At 44.6% G+C, this 24,513-nt stretch overlaps 1 protein-coding gene across 3 annotated transcripts in view; it reads left to right on the top strand.

Annotated features, from left to right (window-relative positions):
• The window catches only part of OPCML (opioid binding protein/cell adhesion molecule like), a 493,523-nt gene that overhangs the window by 268,451 nt on the left and 200,559 nt on the right, over positions 1-24,513 (top strand). For all 3 annotated transcript variants that reach the window (XM_068554748.1, XM_068554749.1, XM_068554747.1), the window contains exon 2: positions 5,613-5,845. In XM_068554748.1, the coding sequence (XP_068410849.1) occupies positions 5,613-5,845 (233 nt within the window). The remainder of the gene's footprint in view (positions 1-5,612; positions 5,846-24,513) is intronic.

The raw sequence follows: 24,513 nt of genomic DNA on the forward strand, positions 1-24,513 counted from the left end.
TAAACTGTGCTGGGCACAGAACACTCACTGTGTAATTGTAGACGTTCCAGTAGAGGTGCCATGAGTTCTATCGTATTTGGGCCAGTAGGCAGGGTTAGCTTGGAATGTAAGAATTTTAAGTACCTGAAACGGTTTTCAAGAAATTGGAAAGCTGTCATTAATATTTCTTAACTTTCCTCTTGGCTCCCCCTTATTTAACCTCAAAAACCCTCCTTCGTGGGCTTCTGGTTAAAGAGGGTCCAAGACGTAGCCACAGCCAGCAGGGCAGGAGCGGGGTTTGGAACAATACTTACGCATAATGTTAAGTCCTTTTCTGAGCTCTTCTTCCTGCGGTTCAGAGGACGGTGAAAGGGCCCCATCGTGATGGAGGAAAGCGAGAAGCACTGAAAGGACGCATTCTTCTGAGGCACAGAAGCCTTAAGAGGCAGGTAACTGTCCTCAACCGGCAGAATCCTTCTGCTAAGTGTCTTTGTCATCCGTTAGGTTCTAGGGCTGTGTAGACTTAGCGAAGCGGCTCTGCCCCATTAGAGAGATGGACTTACTTCCCTCTATGTGTTTTCCATGCCCACTAATGAGGCCCAGGCTTGAGAGCAGGTGAATTGGACCTTAGTCATCCATCCGGGGTACGTTCACCGAGGGGTACACAAGGCTTTCCGAGGGCTGTGTGGCAGGGCACTGAGAGTGTGTGCTGCCCAGAGGGTAGATTTGGACTGCCCTGCCTCAACGTCAGCCCCTAACCAGACCCTGCGGCAATTTGAACCGGTGCGATTCACCCTCAACCTGCAGTTGTAGGTCATACACAAGGAAATGTATCTAAAGAAGTACATTTTCAAGATCTAAAATGTCCTAAAATGGATCTGCCCGAGAAAGACCTGTGTTTGAGTTGTAGTTCTGGCTCTCCTTTCTGACTGCTCCCACTTTAATTGTCCGCGAGAGAATGTTCCTTTACTTTCATTCTTACCTCCACCGCTATTATCAATCTGTCATCAAACAGAGTATCAGTCTTGAGGGAGAGTCCCACCAAAGTAAAGCAGAGAAGTCCTGAAGGAAATGGCACAGTTTTTCATCAGTAATGAATTCATGGCAAAACTGGTACCTTCTCTATCTTGGAATTAGAATGCAGAGAGATAGAGATGTTTTCTGACAGAGGGCAGGGTGATTTGGTATATTAAAATAAACAGTATTTCAATTTTCCCCATCTTTCTCAGCGTATTGGGTTAAACAAAGTGCTTCTAAGTGACAGAATAACACATCTTTAATAGTCATTTGATAAGGCCTAGTAAAATGTTAGCAATATACTGTCCAGATACTGAGAAATTGAATGAATTTAATACTGGGTTACAAAGCCCTTTGCAAGTCAGGTATTTTCCAATTCATTGCTTTAAAAGAAATTGAAGGAGGAATTAATTGAATTGTCAGCTGTGAGATCATTAAAATAATTTTTGAAGCTATATTACTATGTGGTTTTTGGCATATATCTTGGAAGAGGTTCAAAGAATTGAGTGACATTGCTATACAAGGTTTTCATTTCTATCGCCTTGCTTATGTGAACTTGGTGTTTTTTCAAAGCAAAATAGGAATAGAATTGATCCTGAGTTCTCATTCTAGTATAATGATATTTATCGATGGTATAATAAACAGAATAGCCTCATCTATCCCATTGAGAGCTATATTTCCAGTAAAAGTTTACTTATTATGTTTAATTATTACTTAACCACGTGTATGATATATTTATGTTGTTTTATCAATATTATCCTTGTAATGATAACTCATTCTATAAGAAAATATTATTCAGAGCTTTACGGTCACAGAACATGAAAGAAATTTAAATTTCAATCTCTATACTTTATATATATTGTTGCAAATAAATATGATAGCTGATCAATAAAAGATTTTCAAGCATAAAATATGCTTGAAATATTATATCAGGATAAAATCCTGCAGTTAAAATCCTGCAGAGGATATATAATAGATACGCAAGTTCAAGTTTAGAAAAGGAGCAATGCATATTTTATGACTTAAAAAAAGAGCTTGTTCATGAATTTTGAAAGTAGACAATCATGAGTATCAAATTGCTATGGTATTTAAATTCGTATAGAGATATATGTAAAGGAACATTGTGACATTTTAATTTTAAAATGTGAATAATCTCCACAGACCAAAAATGCATCCTTTGCAACTATTACCTAAACTTTAAAAATATTATGTCAACTTAAAATGTGCAAAGGGTTACGTAATTGACCAAAATAAAAGCAAGCATATTGTCTGCACTGTCACCTGGGTGTGTGTGGTTCCAGGGTCTGGGAGACAACACCCTTCACTCTGTCTGGTTTACCACCTACTTCCAGTCTGGCCACACTGTACAGTAGGAATTTAACCTTTAGGAGTCATTCAAACAGGGATTAGATCTTCATGGAAATACAGCTGTTATTAAGAAAGTTGGCACGTTAATTCTTACCAGTGATTTGCAACTGAGAGTGAATGAATGCATTTATCATATTTTTTTTCCTAAGAAATGCTTTTGAAAGTGGGGAGCAGAGAGGGTCCATTAGGGCTTTAGTCCTCATAAGGGAAATGGGCAGTTGCTGTAGAAGGAACAAAAATGCACAGAAAGTGAACTAGGGCCCCAAGGATGTGGAGGAGACAACGTGACCTTAGTTTTTCTTTTTTTTTTTTTAATTAATTTATTCCTTATTGAAGTGAAGTTGATTTACAATGTTGTTTTAGTTTCAGGCGTACAGCAAAATGATTCAGTTATACATACATATATATTTTTTTCAGATTCTTTTCCCTTATAGGTTACTACAAAATACTGAGTATAGTTCCCTGTGCTATACAGTAGGTCCTTGTTGTTTATATATTTTATATATAACAGCATGTATATGTTACACGCAAATTCCTAATTTATCCCCCCCCTTCCCCCTTTGGTAACCGTAAGTTTGTTTTCTGTGAGTCTGTTTCTGTTTTGTAAATAAGTTCATTTGTATCATTTTTTAGATTCCACATATAAGTGGTATCTTATGATATTTGCCTTTCTCTGTCTGGCTTACTTCACTTAGTATTGGCTTGGCCAAAAAGTTCATTCGGTTTTAAGTAAAAATAAAAGATATATTTTTCATTTTCACCAAGAATTTTAGTGAACGATGTAAATTCACTAACCGAATGAACTTTTTGGCCAATCCAATATGATAATCTCTAGGTCCATCCATGTTGCTGCAAATGGCATTATATCATTCTTTTTTATGGCTGAGTAATATTCCATTTTATATATATATATATATATATATATATATATGCCACATCTTCTTTATCCATTCATCTGTCAATGGACATTTAGGTTGCTTCCATGTCCTGGCTATTGTAAACAGTGCTGCAGTGAACATTGGGGTGCATGTATCTTTTCAAATTAGTGTTTTCTCTGGATATATGCTCAGGAGTGGGATTGCTAGGTCATATGGTAACTCTATTTTTAGTTTTTTAAGGAACCTGCATACTGTTTTCCATAGTGGCTACACCAGTTTACATTTCCACCAACACTGTGGAAGGGTTCCCTTTCTCCACACCCTCTCCAGCATTTATTATTTGTAGACTTTTTGATGACTTCAGTTTTTCTTTATGCCAAATAGGCATCTATGAAGGTGGGAAGGAGTCACTGAATGATACCTGAATACAGGGACCATTAGGTAGATGCAGCTGGGTCCCCAAAACTCACCTCACTGACCTTAGATGTATCTGGAAACAATTACAGAATTAGATCTATATGTACAGGTATGCAGGGATGCCTGTGGCCAAGTTAAAATAAAAGCTTTGTAAGAATATTAGAGTATGATTCTGTTTTAGGTAAAAACAAATCAACACAAGCTTTCCGTATGTGAATATATGTCTGTAAGGAGTAAGGTGAGGAAGACATAACAGGCTGTCACTGAAATAGCGACATCCAGGGAGTTGGGTGGAGAGAAAGATTAGCTCGGCCTTTAGGCATCTTTGTATTGTATTCGTTTACATGCTTATACATGTTTATTCTACTTTTGTGGTTGTAAAAAATAACAAAGAACATATAGAAGAGAAAAATCTCTTCCTTTCTCCACCTAATGATCACCCCACCCCTACCTCGAGGCTGCCCGTACCTGCTGAATGACAGGTGGACGTGTGCATAGCAGACCCCTCTGATTGGAAGCTAGTTTTATTTTTATTCCTCCTCCCCATCAGGGAGAGGGCCTTGCTAGACTGGGCGCTCACCCCTTTCAGTGGCAGCTGTCATTTCGGTGCTCCAGTATCCTTCTGTTCCCTAGACCATTCAGGCTATGTCAGGCTGTTCACTTTGCCAAGGGAAACACGTGTCTCCCCATGGCCAGTGTCCTTGGTGCTCCCACCTCCTGAGCCCTGGTCCAGGTCAAGATGGGATCAGCCTGGTGAGGTGTGGCCATGTTTATTCCCTGTCTCCTTACCTGAAGGTGCGGCTTCACGTTCCCGGTCCTCAGGAGGCACTGCTCATACCCTCTCTGGTGGGGCATCTAGGGGAAGCAGGTGTAATTTCACCTTTTCAGTTGCCGAGATACTGAAACTCAGGTTCTGACTAGAGCGCTGAGTAGTGGGTAGACACATCCGGGGCCCTTTAACCATGCCCTTCATTGAACAACTCCGATTTCTCAAGGGTTTCCTTTTCTCAGTTTTCCACCCACACATTCTAAGTTCCTGGGACACATTTGCAAATTTTCTTCCTGACCAGCAGGCACATTTATTTCTGCATTAAACCTGATAACCTGCAGGTCATACACACCGATAAGCAAATTCCATTTGCTCGTAGCCTCCATTCATAGCCTCTGACTGTTGGGAAGAGTAGGTTAGGGTATGTGGGGTAGTGGTCGGCTCCGTACCTTGGTGACAACCAGGTGACGTCTACTACATTGCTCTCGGTGGGTGTGGGTAGGGAGGAGAGTGTGAGGTGGAGGAGCTCTGCTTGGCCACTGTCTCCTTCTCTCTTCCGAAATCTTAAGAGGTAGCCACGACTGCCTCAAAGACTGTTGGCATTGTACCATGACTTTCAAGACTCTGTGTTATAAATTGCAGTTGGAGGGCTTTGGGCAGCTTAGGGGTACAGGAGATGATGAACACGAGGGAGGTCTGGAGGTAAATATGTCCAATTTTTGACTTAACAACAAGTTAAGCATTTGCTGTGTGGATTATCTGTGACCTACTTGAAATACTGATGCACTCTCTCTCCCCTCTGGCCCTGGGCCACTTCTCCCACAAGGTGGTAACTGTGCTCGAGAAATATAAACTAATTTTCATAGAAGCCTAAGGGAAAAAATAAGATGGAAAGCAACTATACAGCAAAGATATTCACATAATATGTTCCTAAATCAAACAGGAATGATTTTGTAGCATCGGTTCTTCCGGAGGATTCAGGCCACTATTGCCCTCTATTTAGGAAGTTTTATCAATAATTCATTCCCTTTAGTACTGGGCTATGTTATTTCATTTACCCCTTGAATGACAACAGCTGTGTTTATAACAAAATCTCTGAACACTTTCTCCCTCCCTCCCCTCCCCTCTTCCCACTCCTTCCCTCCCCCTCTCTTCCCCCTCCCCTCCCCGACCCTCACCCACAGGTGTACCATAGATGACCGGGTCACCCGGGTGGCCTGGCTGAACCGTAGCACCATCCTCTACGCCGGGAACGACAAGTGGTCCATAGACCCTCGTGTGATCATCCTGGTTAACACGCCAACCCAGTACAGCATCATGATCCAGAACGTGGACGTGTACGACGAGGGCCCGTACACCTGCTCCGTGCAGACGGACAACCACCCCAAGACCTCCCGGGTGCACCTCATCGTGCAAGGTAGGCGGCCTGGCCAGGGGGCTCGCGTTCCCCTCCGTGACGCGGGGGAAGCACGATCTCAGCTTGTCCTTCTACTCCTGTAGAAAGACACGAAAGGCCGTTTCCTCTGTAGAATCCAGAGACTGAGTGTCTGTCCTGGATTCCTTCCACCTGCTGGGGGTCTTGACTAAGTGCTGAGTATCTCTACAGAGTTTCTCCATTTTCTCTCTGGTCCTTCTGTTCTCATTAATAGGTTGTTTGGCATGTTTGAGCTGGTTGAGCTTTCTGGAGTTGGGAAAAGATATATTAGAAATATACATTATGTTATACTATATTATATTATGTTATATTATATTATACTATGTTATGTTATATATATATTAGTTACTTAGCACTCTGGAGTTGGGACAAGATATATTAGGAAATGGATACGGTATTACTCTCTGCGCCTTTTATTGTTCAGAGGCTTATTTCATGATAAAAGGTTAATAATATTGATGTGAAATCATGTGACATATGACTGTTCTTGCATAGCTGGTGGTTGTGTGTGTACCAGAAGGGGTTCTGAGTGCTGTTTGGCATTGCTGCTGAGTCTGTGTACACCCTTTTAGCCCCACAATGGAGTTGAGGTCAAGAGGGATATTAGTCAAAATGTTGTCTCCAGCTCTATGTTGGAAATAAATCTATGTAATTAAAAGGGGGGAATCCCTAACATTCTCTCCCATTCTCCCTTAAAAATCTGAATTAGTATAACCCAGGCATAGTAGTTAAGAGTTTTTCATTTGAATTTTACTTTGTAGGAGAAAAATGGGGTTGAAGAAATGTCAGAATCTCAGATATCAACTATTAAGTGTTAAGAATTAAAAACTCATGCAGAGAGCAGTCAAGAGAATTGGGGCACCGTCTTAAAACAAGGCAGCTCTACAAATGACCTTATGTCGAACTGCCCCCTACCGACACCCCCATCACTACGTAAAGCAGCTTCCATCAGGTATCCACTCATGGTAGCAATGAGGTGCTGAGCAGACTAGCTCCTATCCCCCTATGACATATCCTTCCTCCACCAAAGGAGAGGTTTGGGTGGACCTTTCTCAGTGTCCCCTGTGCTGATGTCTCGTGGCCATGCCTTGAGCTCAGAAAGAGCCCCTGTGTGTGACTTAGTGTCAGTAACTGCCTTTTATCATATCCCATCTGCAGTTGATCCAATGGGTTTTATTTTTTTTCAGTTTCTGAAATGTGTATGGCATTCTTGCTTAGCTAATATGGATTCCCTCAGCCCTGCCTTTCTAAAAAATATAATTTTGCTCATTTCGGATGGTTTCATGGGAAGTTTGAGTAGGGGTTAGAGTCTTTTCATGCTTTGGTTACGTGTGCAAATCAAGGTGGCCATTCTTTTCTTTTGTCTGGAACGGCTCTTTGCTAGCAGAGCATCTGGGGCTTTGGCTCTGCACACCGTGGTAATGGCCTGAGCTGGGCCAGAGGTCTGTCTGCTGCAGCCCCGGCTGCCAGCAGGCCCTGGTGCTGCCATAGTGCTGAAGCATTGCCTCCGTTCAGCCTCTAAGCCCTTCTCTCACCCACACGCTCCCAGACTCCCACATCTGCCTGCTACAGGAGGACACCTGTGCTCTGCTGTGTCCGTTCTCCATCCATGTCCCACTAGGGGTATGGCTTGGGGATGATCTGCTTGGGAGCTACAAGACGGCCTGCCATCGGGAGATAAAGACAAGTGTCACGGCTGATGCTTCTCAGAGGCTGGTGGAGGCCCTCGCTGAGATCGGTCGTCTGAGATGAGCGGGGATGTCTGCAGAAAACAAGGGAGCTCAGGCTCTCACCACCTGCCTGCCACCTGGGCTTGGCTCCAGAGGAGCAGAAATTCTCAGCATGGGAAGTGACGCCTCCGTGGCGCCTCCGTGGCCTTGACAACAACGTTATCTTCAAATACAGGAAATTCGTCACTGAAAGAAAAAAAGAACTGTCAGGCACTGTACAGAAACAGACTTAAGCAGAACAAGGCTATCACTTTTCAGGGAAGAAGACAGACTGTATGCGCATGTCAGAGCCAATACAGGCCATAAAGGGCTTGTGGCACAGAGCTTCAGGGATAATGTTCTTCGTAAGAAGCTTGGAGTAATTCCTGGGGCTGAATGTGAAAGCCAGTGGGGTCTCAGAGCTTTGGGTCAGAAAGACTCTGGGAAGAGGCAAGAAGCAGGGCAGTGGAGTCCTTCATTCCAGAGGTGACGTCCTCAAGTCTCCACGCTTTAGGCCAAGCAACTTCTGTAGCTCCAGGCAATCCAATGCAAAGATCAGGAGGGCAGAGGAGGAAGGGGAGCACCTCCTCTTGGAAATCTTAGCAGACTGGGCTTTACTTTTTTTTTTTTTTTTAATAATGAAGCTGCTTTTCTTTCTTTTTTTTTTTTTAATTTAGGGAAGGCTCTTTTATTTATTTATTTATTTTTATATTTATTTTTGGCTGTGTTGGGTCTTCGGTTCTGTGCGAGGGCTTTCTCTAGTTGTGGCAAGCGGGGGCCACTCTTCATCGTGGTGTGCGGGCCTCTCACTATCGTGGCCTCTCTTGTTGCGGAGCACAGGCTCCAGACGTGCAGGCTCAGTAGTTGTGGCTCAACGGGCCTAGTTGCTCCGCGGCATGTGGGATCTTCCCAGACCAGGGCTCGAACCCGTGTCCCCTGCATTAGCAGGCAGATTCTCAACCACTGCGCCACCAGGGAAGCCCTGGGCTTTACATTTACTGAGAGGCTAAAAGAAGGAGCTCAGGGAGCTGTTCTTCCTTTGGGAATCAGTTGAGTTTCCAGTGGGTGGAAGCCGAGACCCCGCGGCTCAATTAGAAAAAAGCCCAGAAGTCTCCTCTTTCCCAGCAGCTATCGGCTTTTGTCCAGTCTATAGATTAATTTTTCAGGCTTAGTGTTAGTTCAGGTTAAAGATAATGAAAGTTTCCTAATCCTCTTAAAGAAGATTTATCTGACCGAGTAGAAAGCTTTTGGAATACAATAAGGCATATATAAAACTGAGGTCTAATCTTGCCTTTAATTTCAAACTGCTGATGGGTATTGATTTTGCAATCAGAAAAACTGAAAAATTTCCAAGCTGCAACTTGTCTATCTGCATATGTGTGTGTGTGTGTGTGTATATATATATATATATATATATATATGGTATTTATTTATCTTCTGTCCATTTGAGAATGTTACAATCTCATCACCTCTGCCAGACAAGTGTCATTAGCAGAAGGGCAATCCCACGGGGTCTAGGCTTCGTTGCTCCCTCCTCCTGCAAAGTGAGTAACTGAGAGCTGCTCTAACGCTACCTCACAGCCTGTCCTTTCCTGGTTTATAAGGTGGCCTTTCCACGCATCTGATGGGATTAGTATCCTAGTCCTTCTCTTTAAGGGAAGAAGCTGCTTTCGTTAAAATAGCATCAGTGGTCCCCAAGGTACATCTTGGCCACTGAAGGGATAACTTTAAGGTGCCACGTGATGGCGAGGCTGTGACTTTGTCCCTGGTGCGTGACGGTGAGGCTGTGACTTTGTCCCTGGTGTGTGACCATGAGGCTGTGACTGTGTCCCGAGGTGTTAAGGAAATCCAGAACAAGGGGCTCAGATTAGTCAGGGCAGGAAAATCAATCTGGCAGCCCTGTGTGGGAGGGGGTGCCATAAAGGAGCTGGAGGCATGGGATGGGCAAGAGGTCATGCCCATCACTCAGAAAGTGTGAGGACAGCAGATTGTGAGTCTCCCTGTAGGAATGGAGAAGCTTCCTTCAAGAGGTATCATCCAAGGAAAATTGAGAGGATCCATCCCAATATCTTGAAATAGGAAGAATTAAAAGGATATCACCTCCCTTTTTGAGTTTGGGGAAATGTTAGATGTTCCCACTAGTGACTGCAGAGTTAGGGTCCTGAGCCGCTGGGAGAGGAAAGTGTTAGGCTTGTGAGCTTTAGGGATAAAGAAAACACAGACATTACACAGGTGTTATAGAACTAAGAAACAGGTGTAACTCAAGACAAGAAGGGGTTTGTTTGAGATTTATCATGAATTTACTAGCATGAGAGGAGGTAAGTTTTGTGAGATTAACTCTTCCTACTCGAGAGCAACAGGAGCCCCGGCACACAGCACACTGTCTGAGGGATCCTAGGCATTCAGCAAATGTTTGTAAAATGAACACAGGACAGATGGATACAGCAAATGAAATGGCATAAGAAGGCAGTGATCATAAAGTCCCTTCAGGCAGATAGGGGCAGGGGATTTGTCAGGCTGTCCAGATGACTTGGAGTGGCCAGTAATTGGGAAAAGGTCCTTAGAGGGATGAGGTCTTCCATGTGACAAGCCAAGAGATACGTTCTAACAGCGGTCGCATGACTTCCGTGTGTTTATTTAGTACTTTACAGCACTGGTCACAGTCTTTGGCTCATGTGACCCTCACAACAAGCCCTGGGAGGCTTCAGGGCAGTGACTGTTATCTCCATTTTGCATGAGATCACTGCAGCTCACAGAGGTTAAGAGACTGGCCAGGGTGCCCTGTGAGTCAGCAGCTGTGCTGGGTCTGTACCCCAGCCATGCGACCCCACGCTCAGTGCGCCTCCAGCACAGGCCACCCCCCCCACCACCACTGCCAGCCATGTCCAAGGTAATTCCTCTAATCTAGATCCCTGGGAATTTGCCAGTTATCCTTTCTTTTTTCCCTATTTTTCCTGCTACTGATGTTTCATTGTCCTAGCAGAAATTGTGGACAAAACTCAAGAAAGAAAATGAGCAGTGGGGGAGCAGGAGTGGGATGCCAGAGCCCCAAAAGATGATGTGGAGAGGCTGAGGGAGAGGCAAAGAAGAAGATAATTGATTTACCAGTAGCTCATCCCTCCAGGGATACGCATTCTAAATGTTACCTCTTTCCCCTATGTAAGTACTGAAACTGCTGGCCCCTTTGAGAATCCAGAAGCTAATCGTCACTCTGATTGTCATGAACTCTTCAGCATTCTGGAATGTGTGGATATCGCCGTGTCACAGTCGTTGTCACTGTCAGGGAGCGATAGACAGGAAGATCTGGCATCCTTTCTCCTTGGCTGTTGGTATCTCTATCTGCTCTCTTGGTTAGTCCAAAAATCTGTTTACTGCCAGACACTTCCTTTCATGGAGCAAACTACTCTTGCTAAGCCCAATTTTAGGCAAAGGGCTAGAAAGGATGAATGATGTGAACAAGCCTACACAATTTCTATGTCTTCAAAGACTTTGGGGCTTTGAGCCCGGAGTCAGTTCAGGTGAGACGACTTGGTACCCAAGGTTTAGTTTAGCAGGTGGAGAAGTCTGATTCTCTACCCAGTCCAGCCCTAGGTTTCGCTGAGTGTCAGCCAACCTCTGCACTGGCCACATTGAGTGTAAACTGATCTCAGTTGATCCTCACAACATCCCTGAAAGGCTTACGCCATAGTCACATCTTACAAATAAGAAAACTGAAGCTCAGAAAGAGTAAAAACTTGCCCAAAGATGATAGAGCCACTAAAAGCTTTAAATTCCCTTCACTAGGCTTGTCTCTAGGTAAGAGCTATCAAAACACACAACAGTTAAAGCCCTCTGCATTCATGATCTCTTCTGATTATTCTTCATTGAAGCCCTGGGAGACAGAACAGAAAATCACCACATTCCAAGAAAAGGACCTGAGATTCAGAGAGCTGACATGATTTGTCCAAGTTTTACACTGGCTAGCAAGTGGTGAAGCACCCCTTAACACCAGGAGTTTTATTTTTACTTGAATAGTTGATTTACAATGTTGTGTTAGCTTCAGGTGTATAGCTAAGTGATTCAGTTATACATATATATATTTCTCCCTTACAGGTTATTACAAAATATTGAGTTCCCTGTGCTATACAATAGGTCCTTATTGGTTATCTGTTTTATAGATAGTAGTGTGTATATGTTAATCCCAAACCCCTAATTTATTCCCCCCTTTCCCCTTTGGTAACCATAAGTTTGTTTTCTGTGTCTGTGAGTCTATTTTTGTTTGTTTATAAGTTCATTTGTATCATTCTTTTAAGATTCTACATATAAATGATACCCTATGATATTTGTCTTTTTCTGTCTCTGGCTTACTTCACTTAGTATGATAATCTCTAGGTCCATCCATGTTGCTGCAAATGGCATTGTTTCATTCTTTTTTATGGCTAATATTCCATTGTATGTATGTATGTACCACATCTTCTTTAACCATTCATCTGTTGATAGACATTTAGGTTGCTTCCATGTCTTGGCGATTGTCAGTAGTGCTGCAATGAAGGGGTTTTAATTCTAGACCCAGTGTTGGGTTCACAGGCCAGATTGCTAACTCATAGCTAAGTAAAAGGGCAGGTGGATGTTACTATCTGTGAAAAAAATATAGAGGTTCTGAGGTGCTACTGAGAAGGGTGGCTCCTGAGAAGATCATTGCGGAGTAGAGGGGGCCTGGCTAAGGCTGGTTGGGGTGGATGGGGGCCGGGCACCTGGTGGAGCTTCCCAGCAGGTAAGGGAGGCACACCTGCCCACGGGTCACACTTTTGCAAGGACCTACCTATTTCTTTTTAATAAATTTATTTATTTTATTTACTTGTTTTTGGCTGCGTTGGGTCTTCGTTGCTGCATGCAGGCTTTCTCTAGTTGCGGCGAGCGAGGGCTACTCTTCATTGCAGTGCGCGGGCTTCTCATTGCGGTGGCTTCTCTTGTTGTGGAGCACGGGCTCTAGGCACGTGGGCTTCAGTAATTGCGGCACGTGGGCTCAGTAGTTGTGGCTCGCGGGCTCTAGAGCGCAGGCTCAGTAGTTGTGGCGCACGGATTTAGTTGCTCCGCGGCATGTGGGATCTTTCCGGACCAGGGTCGAACCCGTGTCCCCTGCATTGGCAGGCAGATTCCCAACCACTGCGCCACCAGGGAAGCCCCGGACCTACCTATTTCTAACCCTTCCTTTGTTACTCACCTCTTTTTCTCTGCTATTTTCCCCTCTTTTCCCAAATATTCTTTAAATAATTATTTAAATTAACATGCGTAATTGTGGGCCTAAAGAAAAGCAGGCAATCAACCTGAAATTAATTTATTCGGCCTCTATTTTAAATTATAGTCACACTTGCTCTTCACAGAGGCAGGGTGGGAATGTGGAAAAGAACAAGACTGGGAATCAAAAAGCTCCCTCCCCAGCCTGAGCTCTGCTCCTCACATCCAGACCTGTGTCTCTGGGATGTTCCCTTCCGGGCTTCTTATTCTGGGTGAAGAATACAATTGAATGTAGTTGATTTCCTTCAGGTACACACATGCACACCTTAATCTTAATCCTGTGTGTGTGTGTATGTGTGTTTATTAACAGATATATATGAAAGACATCCTTTCCTGCTTCACGTGATATTTGTAAACTCCACAACCCACATCCGATGGTGTATATATAATACTAAGATTCCTAATTTCAGGGTTGGGTAAACTAAGAAAGCAGTTACAACTTAGAAGGAATCAGGATTGAAGTCGGTGCCCTCAGAATGCCCTCTGTACCCAGCCGGGGAAGGCACTTCACGAGTCGTCCTTCACAAGAAGGGTGTCCCCCTGCAGGCTCCCTCTAGCCCGGCCTCGGGGTTGGAATGAGACCCACACTCTTATTCACACTCTCTGTGCAACTGTCCTGTCCCTTCCCTCAGATTGTGTTACTCAGACATTGTCTGAATTTGACATGTCCTGTAGCTGAAATCGAATTAGTATTCACCTCTCCCCAATCCCCTAGGTTATCATGTCTTTCATGGCACCATGTGTAGTTAGTTGCTGACAACACTGTACGAAACACATTTTGTAGAAAGACTATTTCTCCTTTTATCAAGCCTCTACTCCCATTCTTATGAGGAGAGATATGGGGCTTTGTTCTGCTCTGCTTAGAAACTAAAGTTATAACATCACACAGACACACACACACAGCTTTTGCAGTTTTCCTAACTACTTCTTTTGTGGCCCCTGGAATTCCATCCTTCTCTCCATTAAATATGCAGGTCCATCCTCCCTCTAGTAAGGGGCTGGAGGATATCTGCTCAATTCCTCCTTTAACACTTATAAACTTTTAGTTATAGGAATAGGAAGAGTTACGGTGTTCCAAGCTGAATGAGACCAAAGCAAAATCTGATGGACTCATAGTCAGAGCTGGAGATGGTTCGACCCTGTCTGCCAAGAGGGCAACAGTACCGTGTGAGATTGCTGGCTTTGAGTGGGTGCATCAAGGTGCATGAGCCTCCTGGGAGGCCACAGCAGAGGCTCTTGGCATGACCCAAGATGGTGCTGCCACTCCTGGCACCTGGTTTGGGATACATACAGGAGCCAGAAAGAGAAGCGGTGGGGTCTGGAGCTGTCATTTGCCTTATTTGCAATAGAACTAAATAAACAGAACAGTCATGAAGTCTGTTCTCAAAACCATCACTGATGTGGAGATGCAGGAGGAAATGAAATGCCTGTTATGTTCTAGTCAGTTTGCATGGTGATCTCAGCTTGTGTCCTAAGAGCCTCATCTGTCAGCAGCGCCAAGTAAACACAAAGAGAGCTTTCCCAGTGCTGTCAGCAGGGGAAGCAGTCACGCTTTCGAGGAAGGGTAAGTTAGTAAATGTTCATAAGTTCCCCCAATAGTTTAAAGTTCCTCATGACCCCCATGTAGTCAGAATCCCACCTAAGATTTCAAACTTCACCACCCACAGGTTTAGTTACGGTCATGGCTTAGCGTCAGAGTCATCTGTGAATTCAGAGTGGTGATATTTTCCTACATGCAGCATGTAGACACATATCTGAAGAGTCTGACTTGCATTCCAAAGCCTGGTTGTGAGCCCCTCGTTAACAAGTTTTACCTGAAACACAGTGTCTTAGCACCAGTACCTATCATTTGTACTTATTCCTATTTTGGCTTCTCATCAAGGTATCAAAAAGCCTTTGACTGTTCTCTTCACTAATCATTCTCTTCACTAATCATTCTCCTCTATAGCTTCAGAAATTGAAGAGCATTAGAAGTGAAGTAAAATAATCACAAGGAAAGCAGTCAAAGATGCGTCTTAGAATAATTATAAACCGTGGTTGTCATGCCTGAGTACCAAGCATAGCAGTCACTTTACAGACACGATCTAATTCTATTTCCCAATTAACCCAAGAGGGTGGGATGCATTTTACTAATTTTTTGAATGAGGAAACTGAGGCTCAGAGAGGCTGAGGAACTTGCCCTAGGGCAAAAGCTGAGAGGTACAGAGCCGTGATTCGAGCTCTGCTTAGTCTATAGGGAAAGCCAGCACTTAACCTCTACGTGGAATGTCCTCTTCATTCCCTCCCTTTTAAATAAGTCTCAGGCCAGACTGACACACCCGTTCATTTACAAGGCACAGGCTTGCCTTGTCAGGTTATCTCTGTTTAAAGGATTTCAGTCTAATATCTCTGCAGTCAGGATCTGTCCTCCTTAAACCTTTTCCTCTCCTCCTACTTTATGTATCTTTGTGATTATGACTTCCTCCTTGGAGTTAATATCAAGTCTGTATCAGTGACTCTGAAATCTACATTTCTACTTCTTAATTGCTTCCCTAATTCTAGTCTCTCCTTTCTGATTCTTTCCTGAACTCTTCAAGGTGGGTGTCGCATAGGTATTTCACGTGTCCCACGTTGGATTTTCTTCGCTCCAAAACCCGTTCCTCCTCTTTTAATTCACATTTATATTCATGGACACACCAGCCTTGTATAAAACATTGGCTTAAGCGTTGACTTTCTTTCTCTCTTGCTTCTCTATCAAAGCAGATGTCATGTCCAATAAAGTCATTCTCTTTCTGTTCCCACGACCACAACCATAAAAGTGCGGCATCTTACACTCTGGTGACTTTTCACTGCCACCTCCTAATTGCTACCCCGTCCTCAGTCTCTGGCTCCTTATAATTCATTTTAACACTGTTGTCTAAATATTCCTGATGCACGCACCAGATCATGTCACTTCCCCCTGCTTGTAATTTTAATGACTCCCTTTTGACAATACAGTAAAGTCAAAACCTCTTAGATCACTTTTCCAAGTGCTCAACAATTCAAGGTCAGACCTCCTTTTTCACTCTTACTTTCTATTCTTCCATTTTTATATCCTACACAGAACTTAGCCAAACTTGTCCTTGTAACACCCCCGCCCCCAGTGCCCTGCATTCTTTTCCATTTCTCAAACAATCTATCTGTCTTGAATGTTCTTTTCTCTGGATATCCAAGTTCTACGGACCCTTTAGAGCAGGACTGTCCCATGGACCTTTCTGTGATGATGGAAATGTCCTATATCTGCATTGTCCGACATGGTAGCCATTAGCCATAAGGGGCTATTAAGAACTAGAGATGTGGCTAGTGAATTGTCAGTATTATTTCATTTTAATTAATTTAATTAAAAATAGCCACACATGCTGGTGGCTATCATATTGAACAGTACAGTTTTAGAGTGGCTAAATCCCCAAAGCCAAAGGCTTTCTTTGGAATTCCAAACCTTTACCTGCACTTCCTTATGCTACCTGTAACTTCTCATTTCATATTTCAGCTATTGGTGGATCTAACTTTTCCCCACACCTAGATTTTTCCTTGAAAGCAAGAGCCAGAGCTGGCTCTATCATTTTTAATATGGTCACAGTTTAGGGATTGCAATCTGAATTGGCAAGACCATATAGATAGCTCTTTAACAAATTTATATTAAGTGTTACTAATCCATGAAAATAATGGCAAATGTCCTAATTTGGAGGTTATTGGAGACCATACCACAAAGCGTGTCATCCACCTTGGATTTATTACCTTCTCCCCATGCTTAGGACAGATCACCGTATAGGCAGGCACCAAAAGCATTTATTTCTACTGAATAGAGAAGTTCTTAGTGAAACCTTTTTTAAATTTCCGTAATTTAGAGCTTCAGGGGAAAGATCCGACACAGCCACGTTTTTTAGTGACATTGGAAATCACCCCAAACAGGATGGCCCAGAGGGCAGCCTTGGCAGGCAGCTAAAAGGGCACCCCCTCAGCCTGCTGCAACCAACATGATGGCATCAGTGACACACCCTGATTGGCCAGCAAGCACACATTAATGACCAGCTAGCAACTGTGTTCAGGTCAATTAATTTATATTTGTATTTTGCAAACGAAAAGTTGCCCTGTTAGATTATTGATTCTTTGTCCCTGTATTCAATTTGTTTTTAATTGCACCGTTGCTGGGCCAGGCCCTCCCTCCTGGCACGCTGGCAATAAATCTGCCACCATCTCAACAATCAACAATAAATGTGTCTCTTCATGTCATTATTAATATGCCTCTTGGACTGGTTCATTACCACGGCTAACAGTTTATAAGAGCGGGCTGGAACGCTGCCAGGAAGATTCCTTTTCCCGAGGGCTATTTTGTCATGATAGGACTGATGTTCTCAGGCCTGTGTGTGTCTGAGGAAAGGGGCCTGGGATTTAATTTAATATAGCTGGAATGTGAGCTGCCTAATCCTCTCCTAATCATAAACAGCTTTAGAAGAAGATTCTGTTGGAATAGAGATTTTTCCCCTCTCTTCCAATTCTTCCTCTTTCTTCTCACTTTTTTCTTTATTATCTTCTTAATTCCTTCTTAGTTTCTGTTCAGATAGGTTTTTTTCCCCTCTCAAAAACAACGTAACAGCTACCTGGGTGATGTAAAATCCCTAGGTAAGGGAGCCATGTGCCCCCAGGAGCTGGAGTTTTATTATTGGTTTATTGGTAGCTGAAAGCAGAGGGGAGTGCCCTGTGCTTGATGTGTGAATGGTGATTAACAGAGCTGCAGAAAGGCTGCCCTCATAATGTCACCTTAATTGAGGTCAGTACTGAAAAAGAGTAAGCCCTACCTTATAGTAGAGATAATCGTGAATTACAGTATGGTTATCGGCTCTTTCAGTTATTAGAATTTTTCAAGGAGAAGCACAGATTTTAGATGAATTTATAGGTTGGCAGAAGAGACCCTGTGTGTCTCAGATATGCCAAAGGGGACACCTAAATGGGACGGAGTGTTTACAAGGGTCCTGCTGTGGCCTGAGATCTAATAATAGTCCAGATGTTGGCCATTTTCAAGGCGCAGGTTGCTCCAGGACAAGAAATTTGGCGTCCCTCCCTCAGATACAGAGTGAACAGTCAATTTTTGGTTCAAGATAGAGATTTTTATACTTAATTTACTATGAACAGTGCCCATTGCACTTCTTGGTACAGAGCTCTCCAAAGCAGGTCACACTGGGCTTATTGAAAGAGAGGGGCATGGGGGTGGTGTGACACCTGCTGTTTCTCTTGATAGGAGTCTAAGTGGCCCAGGGAAGTGGAGGGAAGGAGCCTGGGACTTGGGCCAGGACGATTTAGAAGAAAAGGTGGCAAGGGAAAGCTGGCAGAAGACTGAAGATGCCTGCAGAAGGCCAGAGCTACAGATGGAGGATGTGATGGGAGGCAAGGGAGCAGAGGAGGTGGGGAGGGGTTGAGAGAAAGGGGAAGAAGAGACAGGGAAGCCCAGCCCAGGGCTCAGCGCATGGAGAACGCCTCCCCTCAGGGACGTGGGGCACCATGGCCAGGCTGCTCCAGTGCAAGCACCTCTGGGGTTCTGTCCACTGCTCCCTTGCTGCTTTGCTGCATCTCGCTCAGCCTGGCCTCCACGCGAGGCAGGAAGAGACTGATGCAGTCACTGGTGTGGAACTCAGGCTCAGGAAGGCTCCTGATCCCCACCCTCTCCCGCCTCTCACTTCCCCCCATTACCAGTGAGAACTGATCCCGTCTCTGCAGACTCATGGTTGGGCTTGTGTTTTCCAAGTGCTGTCATATCCAGGTTAATCCAACAGAAAAGGCAATGTTATTGATAAGCAAAGCCTTAATGCAAACACGTACAGAACGAAATGCATTTACCAGGCTGCCTCTAGGTAAGAGGCATGAAAAATTCAACTCCTGGTTTGGCTACTTGCTGTATGATCTTAAATGAGTTACTTAGTTTCAAAGTCTTCATCTGTAAATTTTGGGAAATAAAGGCTGTCCTACCTCCTTCTTACGGTTGTTCTACATTAAGTGGACAGCACTCTATACTAGGTCCTGTACAATGGAAAATGACTAAAATCGTTTGTTGTTTTAAGCTGCTAGGTTAACTTTAGAAATTAACCGACCCTCTGAGTTTGCATGACAGGCGTTATGCTGGGGTGATTCATTCATACTTAGAACTCTGAACCCTCTACTCATCCTAATACAGTTTTCACATTAAAATATAGCCACTGGCCCCATATATTTTAATAAATTTTATTGGATTTTATGGGTAATAATGGAAGAACCGTGGCATCTTCTGAGCGTATCTGAATGTGTGTGATATCCCCATCCTTGAAGTTTTATGTCACTCTTATTATTTTTAAATATTCTTCTCTTAACTATTTTTATATTGTCATCATAATTTTATAGTCTCATGTCCGAAAGGTACTTCTGAAAAATATCTATAGTTATGCTTATTGATAGAGAATTGAGGTTAAGCAGACAACTTTGAGTCAAAAGGGAAATAGCACTAAATCATCATCTAAGGTTTGTTTTCTTTAAGAACCTTACATCCTCACATAAATACGCAAATCTTAGAGACGTTTCTAAAACCATATCTTTAAGGGGCCGCTACTGTATACTGAAAGGCATAGCTTCATTTCTAATGAATCCCCCTTATTGAAATCACATCCAAAATAAAATAAGAAAAGCCTACGCTCCAGTTTCAAAAGGGAAACAAAAAAAAAGTCAGGCTGCAGCGCACACATCCCCAAGTGCCCATTTTAAATGCCCCACTGATGGGAGTGCGAAATTAAGGGCACTGAGCCCTGGCCGTGGTTAATCCAAAGCACCGCGATGCATAACAGAATCAGAGAATGCAAAATAGCCACTTGAGGAATAAAGCTTCCCAGCCCTTGGTTCAGCAGCAGCAGGGTGGAAAGTGAGGGGACAGGAAAATCAAAGTCCCTTTAAAAAAAGTGATCACACATCGAGACAAAATGTCCCCACAGCAGGAAAGAAAGTGGAAAACACACCAAATCAATCACCTTAAAAATAAGGCTTAAAATCTTCTACTACATAAGATGTAGGTGGGGAGGGAAGAGTGGATCCGGCAGCTTGAAAGTCTTTTATTAAACTGCACGCTGACTGCCATGGCACATACAAGAGAATGCAATTAAGGTCAGGCCATTAAAAAGGTGCCCAACGATAGCTCTGTGAAAGACCAGGGGGCAGCCTGCAGGAGTTCAGGATACTCACTTTGAAAAAGCGCCAGGCGGGGCGAAGGGCCTCTGATGGGACAGCCCTGAAGTGAGGTCCCTATAGAGGCAGGAGGAAGGCAGAGGTGGGAATTCTTGCCTCGCCTCCCAGTGCCCGCTGGAGTGGCCCCAGCCTGGTTCTCACCAGTCCTGTCTTCCTTCAACCACAGTGCCCTCAGCACCATTTAGGATAATGTGTCTCCAAGGGACATTCATGGTCAGCAGGGGATGACACCGCAGGTACACCGTCACGTGGGCATCACTCTGGCCCGTGGTCGCCCTTCCTCTCCTAAGACAGGTCCAGGTCCACATCTACCGGCTGACTGAGAAGGGCAGGTGTGGAGCCCGGATGGGGCGCACGCCCCCGCCTCTCCTTGGTTGGAGGGACCAGGCTGGGCCGAACTGATCCGCGAATGAAGAGCTTGGCCTCCCATTGGAAGCTCCGGAGACACCGTGTCCTTCAGAGCTGTCTCTGGGTTCGGGCTTTGCTGGGCGTGCAGTGTGGCCGGCTGCTCACGGCACAGAGTGATGGTGCCTGGCCCTGCTCCCTCCCTCTCAGAGCACCCCCAGTGCCCCACCCATGCCTGCCTTGTTCGGGGGGCCTCCCCTCCAAAGACCTGGAGGTGTTACAGGAGCTCGGACCTTCCAAGGGTCACACCGCCTGGGTATAGCTCTGTGACACTGTGCTGTCTTCACTGGTCACACATCTGATTTCCCCACCAAAATATAAGCACCGTGAAGTCAGGGACAAAGTTTTCACCTCCCTGCGGACGCAAACGTTTACCTCTCATGTAAGCAGGGCCTCACATAGATTAGAGGCTAAAAATATTTATTAAATGCGTCTGGCATGTAATGAGCAATCAAGTAAGTATCAGACGATAAGATGGATGGAAATATTCAGCGGAGGGGAGCAAATCGGTGTTGGAATGTGTGCGCGCAAATCGACTCCAGCCTCATACCGGACAACTATAGCTTCCCTGGGAGTCTGGTGCTTACCAGCAGCTCTTCCTTCCTCGATAGCCCGGAAGTGAATTCCTGAGTCGAGAGTGGGTGAGACAGTGCTTATCTCCACTGCAGCCTGGCCCGTCTCTCTTGTGCGGGGGCCGCACACCACCGTCCCACACCGCGTTCTCGTTGCCTTTCGCTGGAGGCGGCCTGCTAATTGCCGAAGGTTTCCAGGGCACTCGCGGCACTCAGGCTCCAGGCCTTTCTATTTCCCATCTGCTGGAGTCCGGGAAGCCGTGACACGGCCACCTGAGCAGGTTCCTGGAAGCTTTCTAGCAGAAACACCAGCTACAAAGTGCCCATTATGGCTGCAGCAAGAGGGGTTTACAGACTTCTCCGACGTTAGGAAAGGGAAAATCATTTCTGGGTATAATACAGTTTGGAACATGCTCCCATTTGCTTCAGAAACTATTGCCTTGCAGTGATTTTCTGTCTCTGGCAGTGAATGTTCCCTGGGCTGCAGCTACTGTGAATCAAAGCCACTCCGGTGCTGGCTGAGCAGGGTTTGTTGCTGGGTCATTTCTCCCCTCCTTCCATGCTTACATCTCCTTTCCCCACTTTACTGCTTTCTGAAGTTGTCCCTTGTTCCCCCTCCTCTCTTCTGCTTCTTTTGTCCTACCCCTCCAGGCAGGGCTGTTCACCTGCTTCCAGCGGCAGGGAGGGCCTGAGGACCAGCCAGCGTTGCCAGTACATCTACATACATTTACACCTTGTTGGCCTGCAAACATGATGATTATGCAAAGTTCTCCTCTGAGCGGTGAAAGGATTTCTGTTTGGATTCAGGAACTTTGGGTTGCACAGAACACAGCTAGGAAAGAGAGGGTGCAGCCCCTGCGCTTCCACAGAGGAGGGTGTGGATGTAATGTATGGGAGTGACTGAGGGACCAGGTGTCAATGGCACAGCTCCAAGGACAGTGGTCATCCAACCGGGCCCCTGCCTTGACTTGTCCACGTCTCCTGGAGTGCCACCTTGCCCCCAGTTAGGGGACGAGGTAGAGAGCGTGCCCTCTGGCCAGCTGCCTGAGCAGTCTCCCACTCAGCCCACTTTCCTGTCCGCAGCTTCTCTCTTTTGGTAAATTCAGCACACCTCTGTGCTGAAATAAGTTTTCAGGCCAGCCTGTTCTTTCATCACGTGTTGAAAGCTGTACTGGGGCCCTGATCTGTCCTGTTTCTTCTGAGCCAGGTAGGACCTTTAGGTAGGGCCACGTTGCCAGCATCCATTCGTAGAAAATAATCCTGTGATTATAAGAATACCATGTGGTGAGTCGAAAGATCTAGAAAACAACTTCAGTATCCATGACTTATGCTCTGAGGCACATGGATTAACCTCCCTGGATCTGTTTCCCGCTCTGTAAAGTAAGGGAGCAGAAGTAACTGGTCTCTGAAGTTCATTCCCACTCTAAAATTCTAGATTTTTATTTCTGGGATGATGTATTTTCTCTCTATATTTTTTTATTCTTCCACGGATGGTTTTATATTGTAGTCTATCCACTGTTTCACTTGTTCACACACTGAATATTTAACACCTGCCATGTGAAACCGTATTCAGTGATGTCTCGAGGATCATACCTGTATTAGGCACTTTGCTTCAGATGGAGGGTAACGTAAGTCTGCCTTTGGTAGGGTTATGTTTACACTTCCTCCCACTATATTCTAAGTCCTTGGGGGTAGACATTGCTTGTGCCAACCTGAACACCTAAAATGTGCGATGGGGTTGCTAGCACTCAACAATGTTTGCTGAACAGAATTAAAGCGAATCCCTCTTTCATTCTGAAGTTTTCCCTACTTTTATATTTTTTTAGTGGAGAAAGAAGACACTGACAACTAAGAATAGTCACCATTAAATTATGGAGTTTTCTTTTTTATTAACTAAAAGAATCTTCTGGGGAATGTTGAGGCAGGTGAATGACTAAACCACTCTTCCCGTCTTACCCTAAGCATTCTAAGATGATCTGGGTGGGTCTACATCCCCTGGAAACCAACAATCACTCCTTAAAAAAAAAAAATCAGTAAACCTACCTAATTATTTATTGAATGTCAGTTATATTCATGGTACATTAGGAACTATTCAGAGGAGAAGAAAACTCCAAGGAAGGTTTCATTCTTGAGGAGAGACAGAATGTACACCTTTAAAACAATTAGAGACAACTATTTAAATGGAGCACCAGGGAAAGCGAATTTCAGTTTGGCTGGTCAGTGTTTCATCACTTTGCCGGTAGACTGACCTGATGTTTTCTCCAGCATGTCATAGGGGCACCTCAGAGTCAACCATGTCCAGAATTGAACTCACATCGTCCTACACCAGTGTCCCCTCTCTTGGGGTTTGGCACTACCGTGATCTAGTTCCATGGACCAGAAACATGACCGTCCTTCTAGAGACCTCACTTCTCAGTTGCTTTAGAGAACAGTGCTGCCTTAGTCTCCTCAAGCTGCCTCACGAAATACCGCAGGCTGGGAGGGTTAAACGGCAGACATTCATTCTCACACAGTTCTGGAGGCTGGAAGTCTGAGATCAAGGTGCCAGCAGGGTTGGTTTTGGCAAGAGCTCTCCTCCTGGCCTGTAGGAAAATGGCCTTCCAGCTGTGTCCTCACATGGCCCTTTGTGTGTGTGTGTGTGTGTGTGTGTGTGTGTGTGTGTGTGTAGAGAGTGATCTCTGGTGTCCCCTCCTCTTCCTATAAGGGTACCAGTCCTATCAGATCAGGGCCCTACACAATGACCTCATTTAACCTTAACTACCTCCTTAAAGGCCCCACTTCCAAACAGTCACATGGAGGGGGTAGGGCCTTCAACACATGAATTGGGGGGGCATAATTAATTCCATTACAGATACCACCTAAGGTAATCTCAGCTTCTCAGACCTCAATAGCTTAGTGGCTTAACACAATAAAATGGTACTGCTTGTTCAGAAATTCCAATTACCTGGGAGGTAGGGGAGGGCAAGTGCCAGGTTCCATGCCATCATTCAGGAATAAAAGTTGACTGAGGCTCTGCCCCCTTCAGAACATGGTGACAGTGTCAACTCTGGCCGTAGACATCCAGCCGGCTGCCTGGAGGAGAGGGTAAAGATGGGCATAAAAAGATGAGGGTTTTTGCGGGGGAAGGGCTTGTATTTATTTGCTTGCTTGTTTGTTGTATGGGCCAGGCTTCGTGGAAGTGTGCACAGTACTAAAACTTCTATTCCTTTGGCTGGAAATACAGTCCAGCTGTGTGTCCAGGAAGAGAAGAATAGATTTGGTGAATAGCTAGCCCATCTCTGAGATACCAAATCCCATTCACCAGTCACCAAAAGTACGTCTTAGATCTGTCCACCTCCTTCTACCTCCACAATCCAACAATCTAAGACAAGATACCATTGTCACTCACTTGAATCATTACAAAATCCTATTCGGTTTTTATCCACATAGTCTGTTTAACTTTTTTAGAGTAATAAAATACATGTAA

Source organism: Eschrichtius robustus, chromosome 11, assembly GCF_028021215.1.
Source record: "Eschrichtius robustus isolate mEscRob2 chromosome 11, mEscRob2.pri, whole genome shotgun sequence".
NCBI classification, from domain to species: domain Eukaryota; kingdom Metazoa; phylum Chordata; class Mammalia; order Artiodactyla; family Eschrichtiidae; genus Eschrichtius; species Eschrichtius robustus.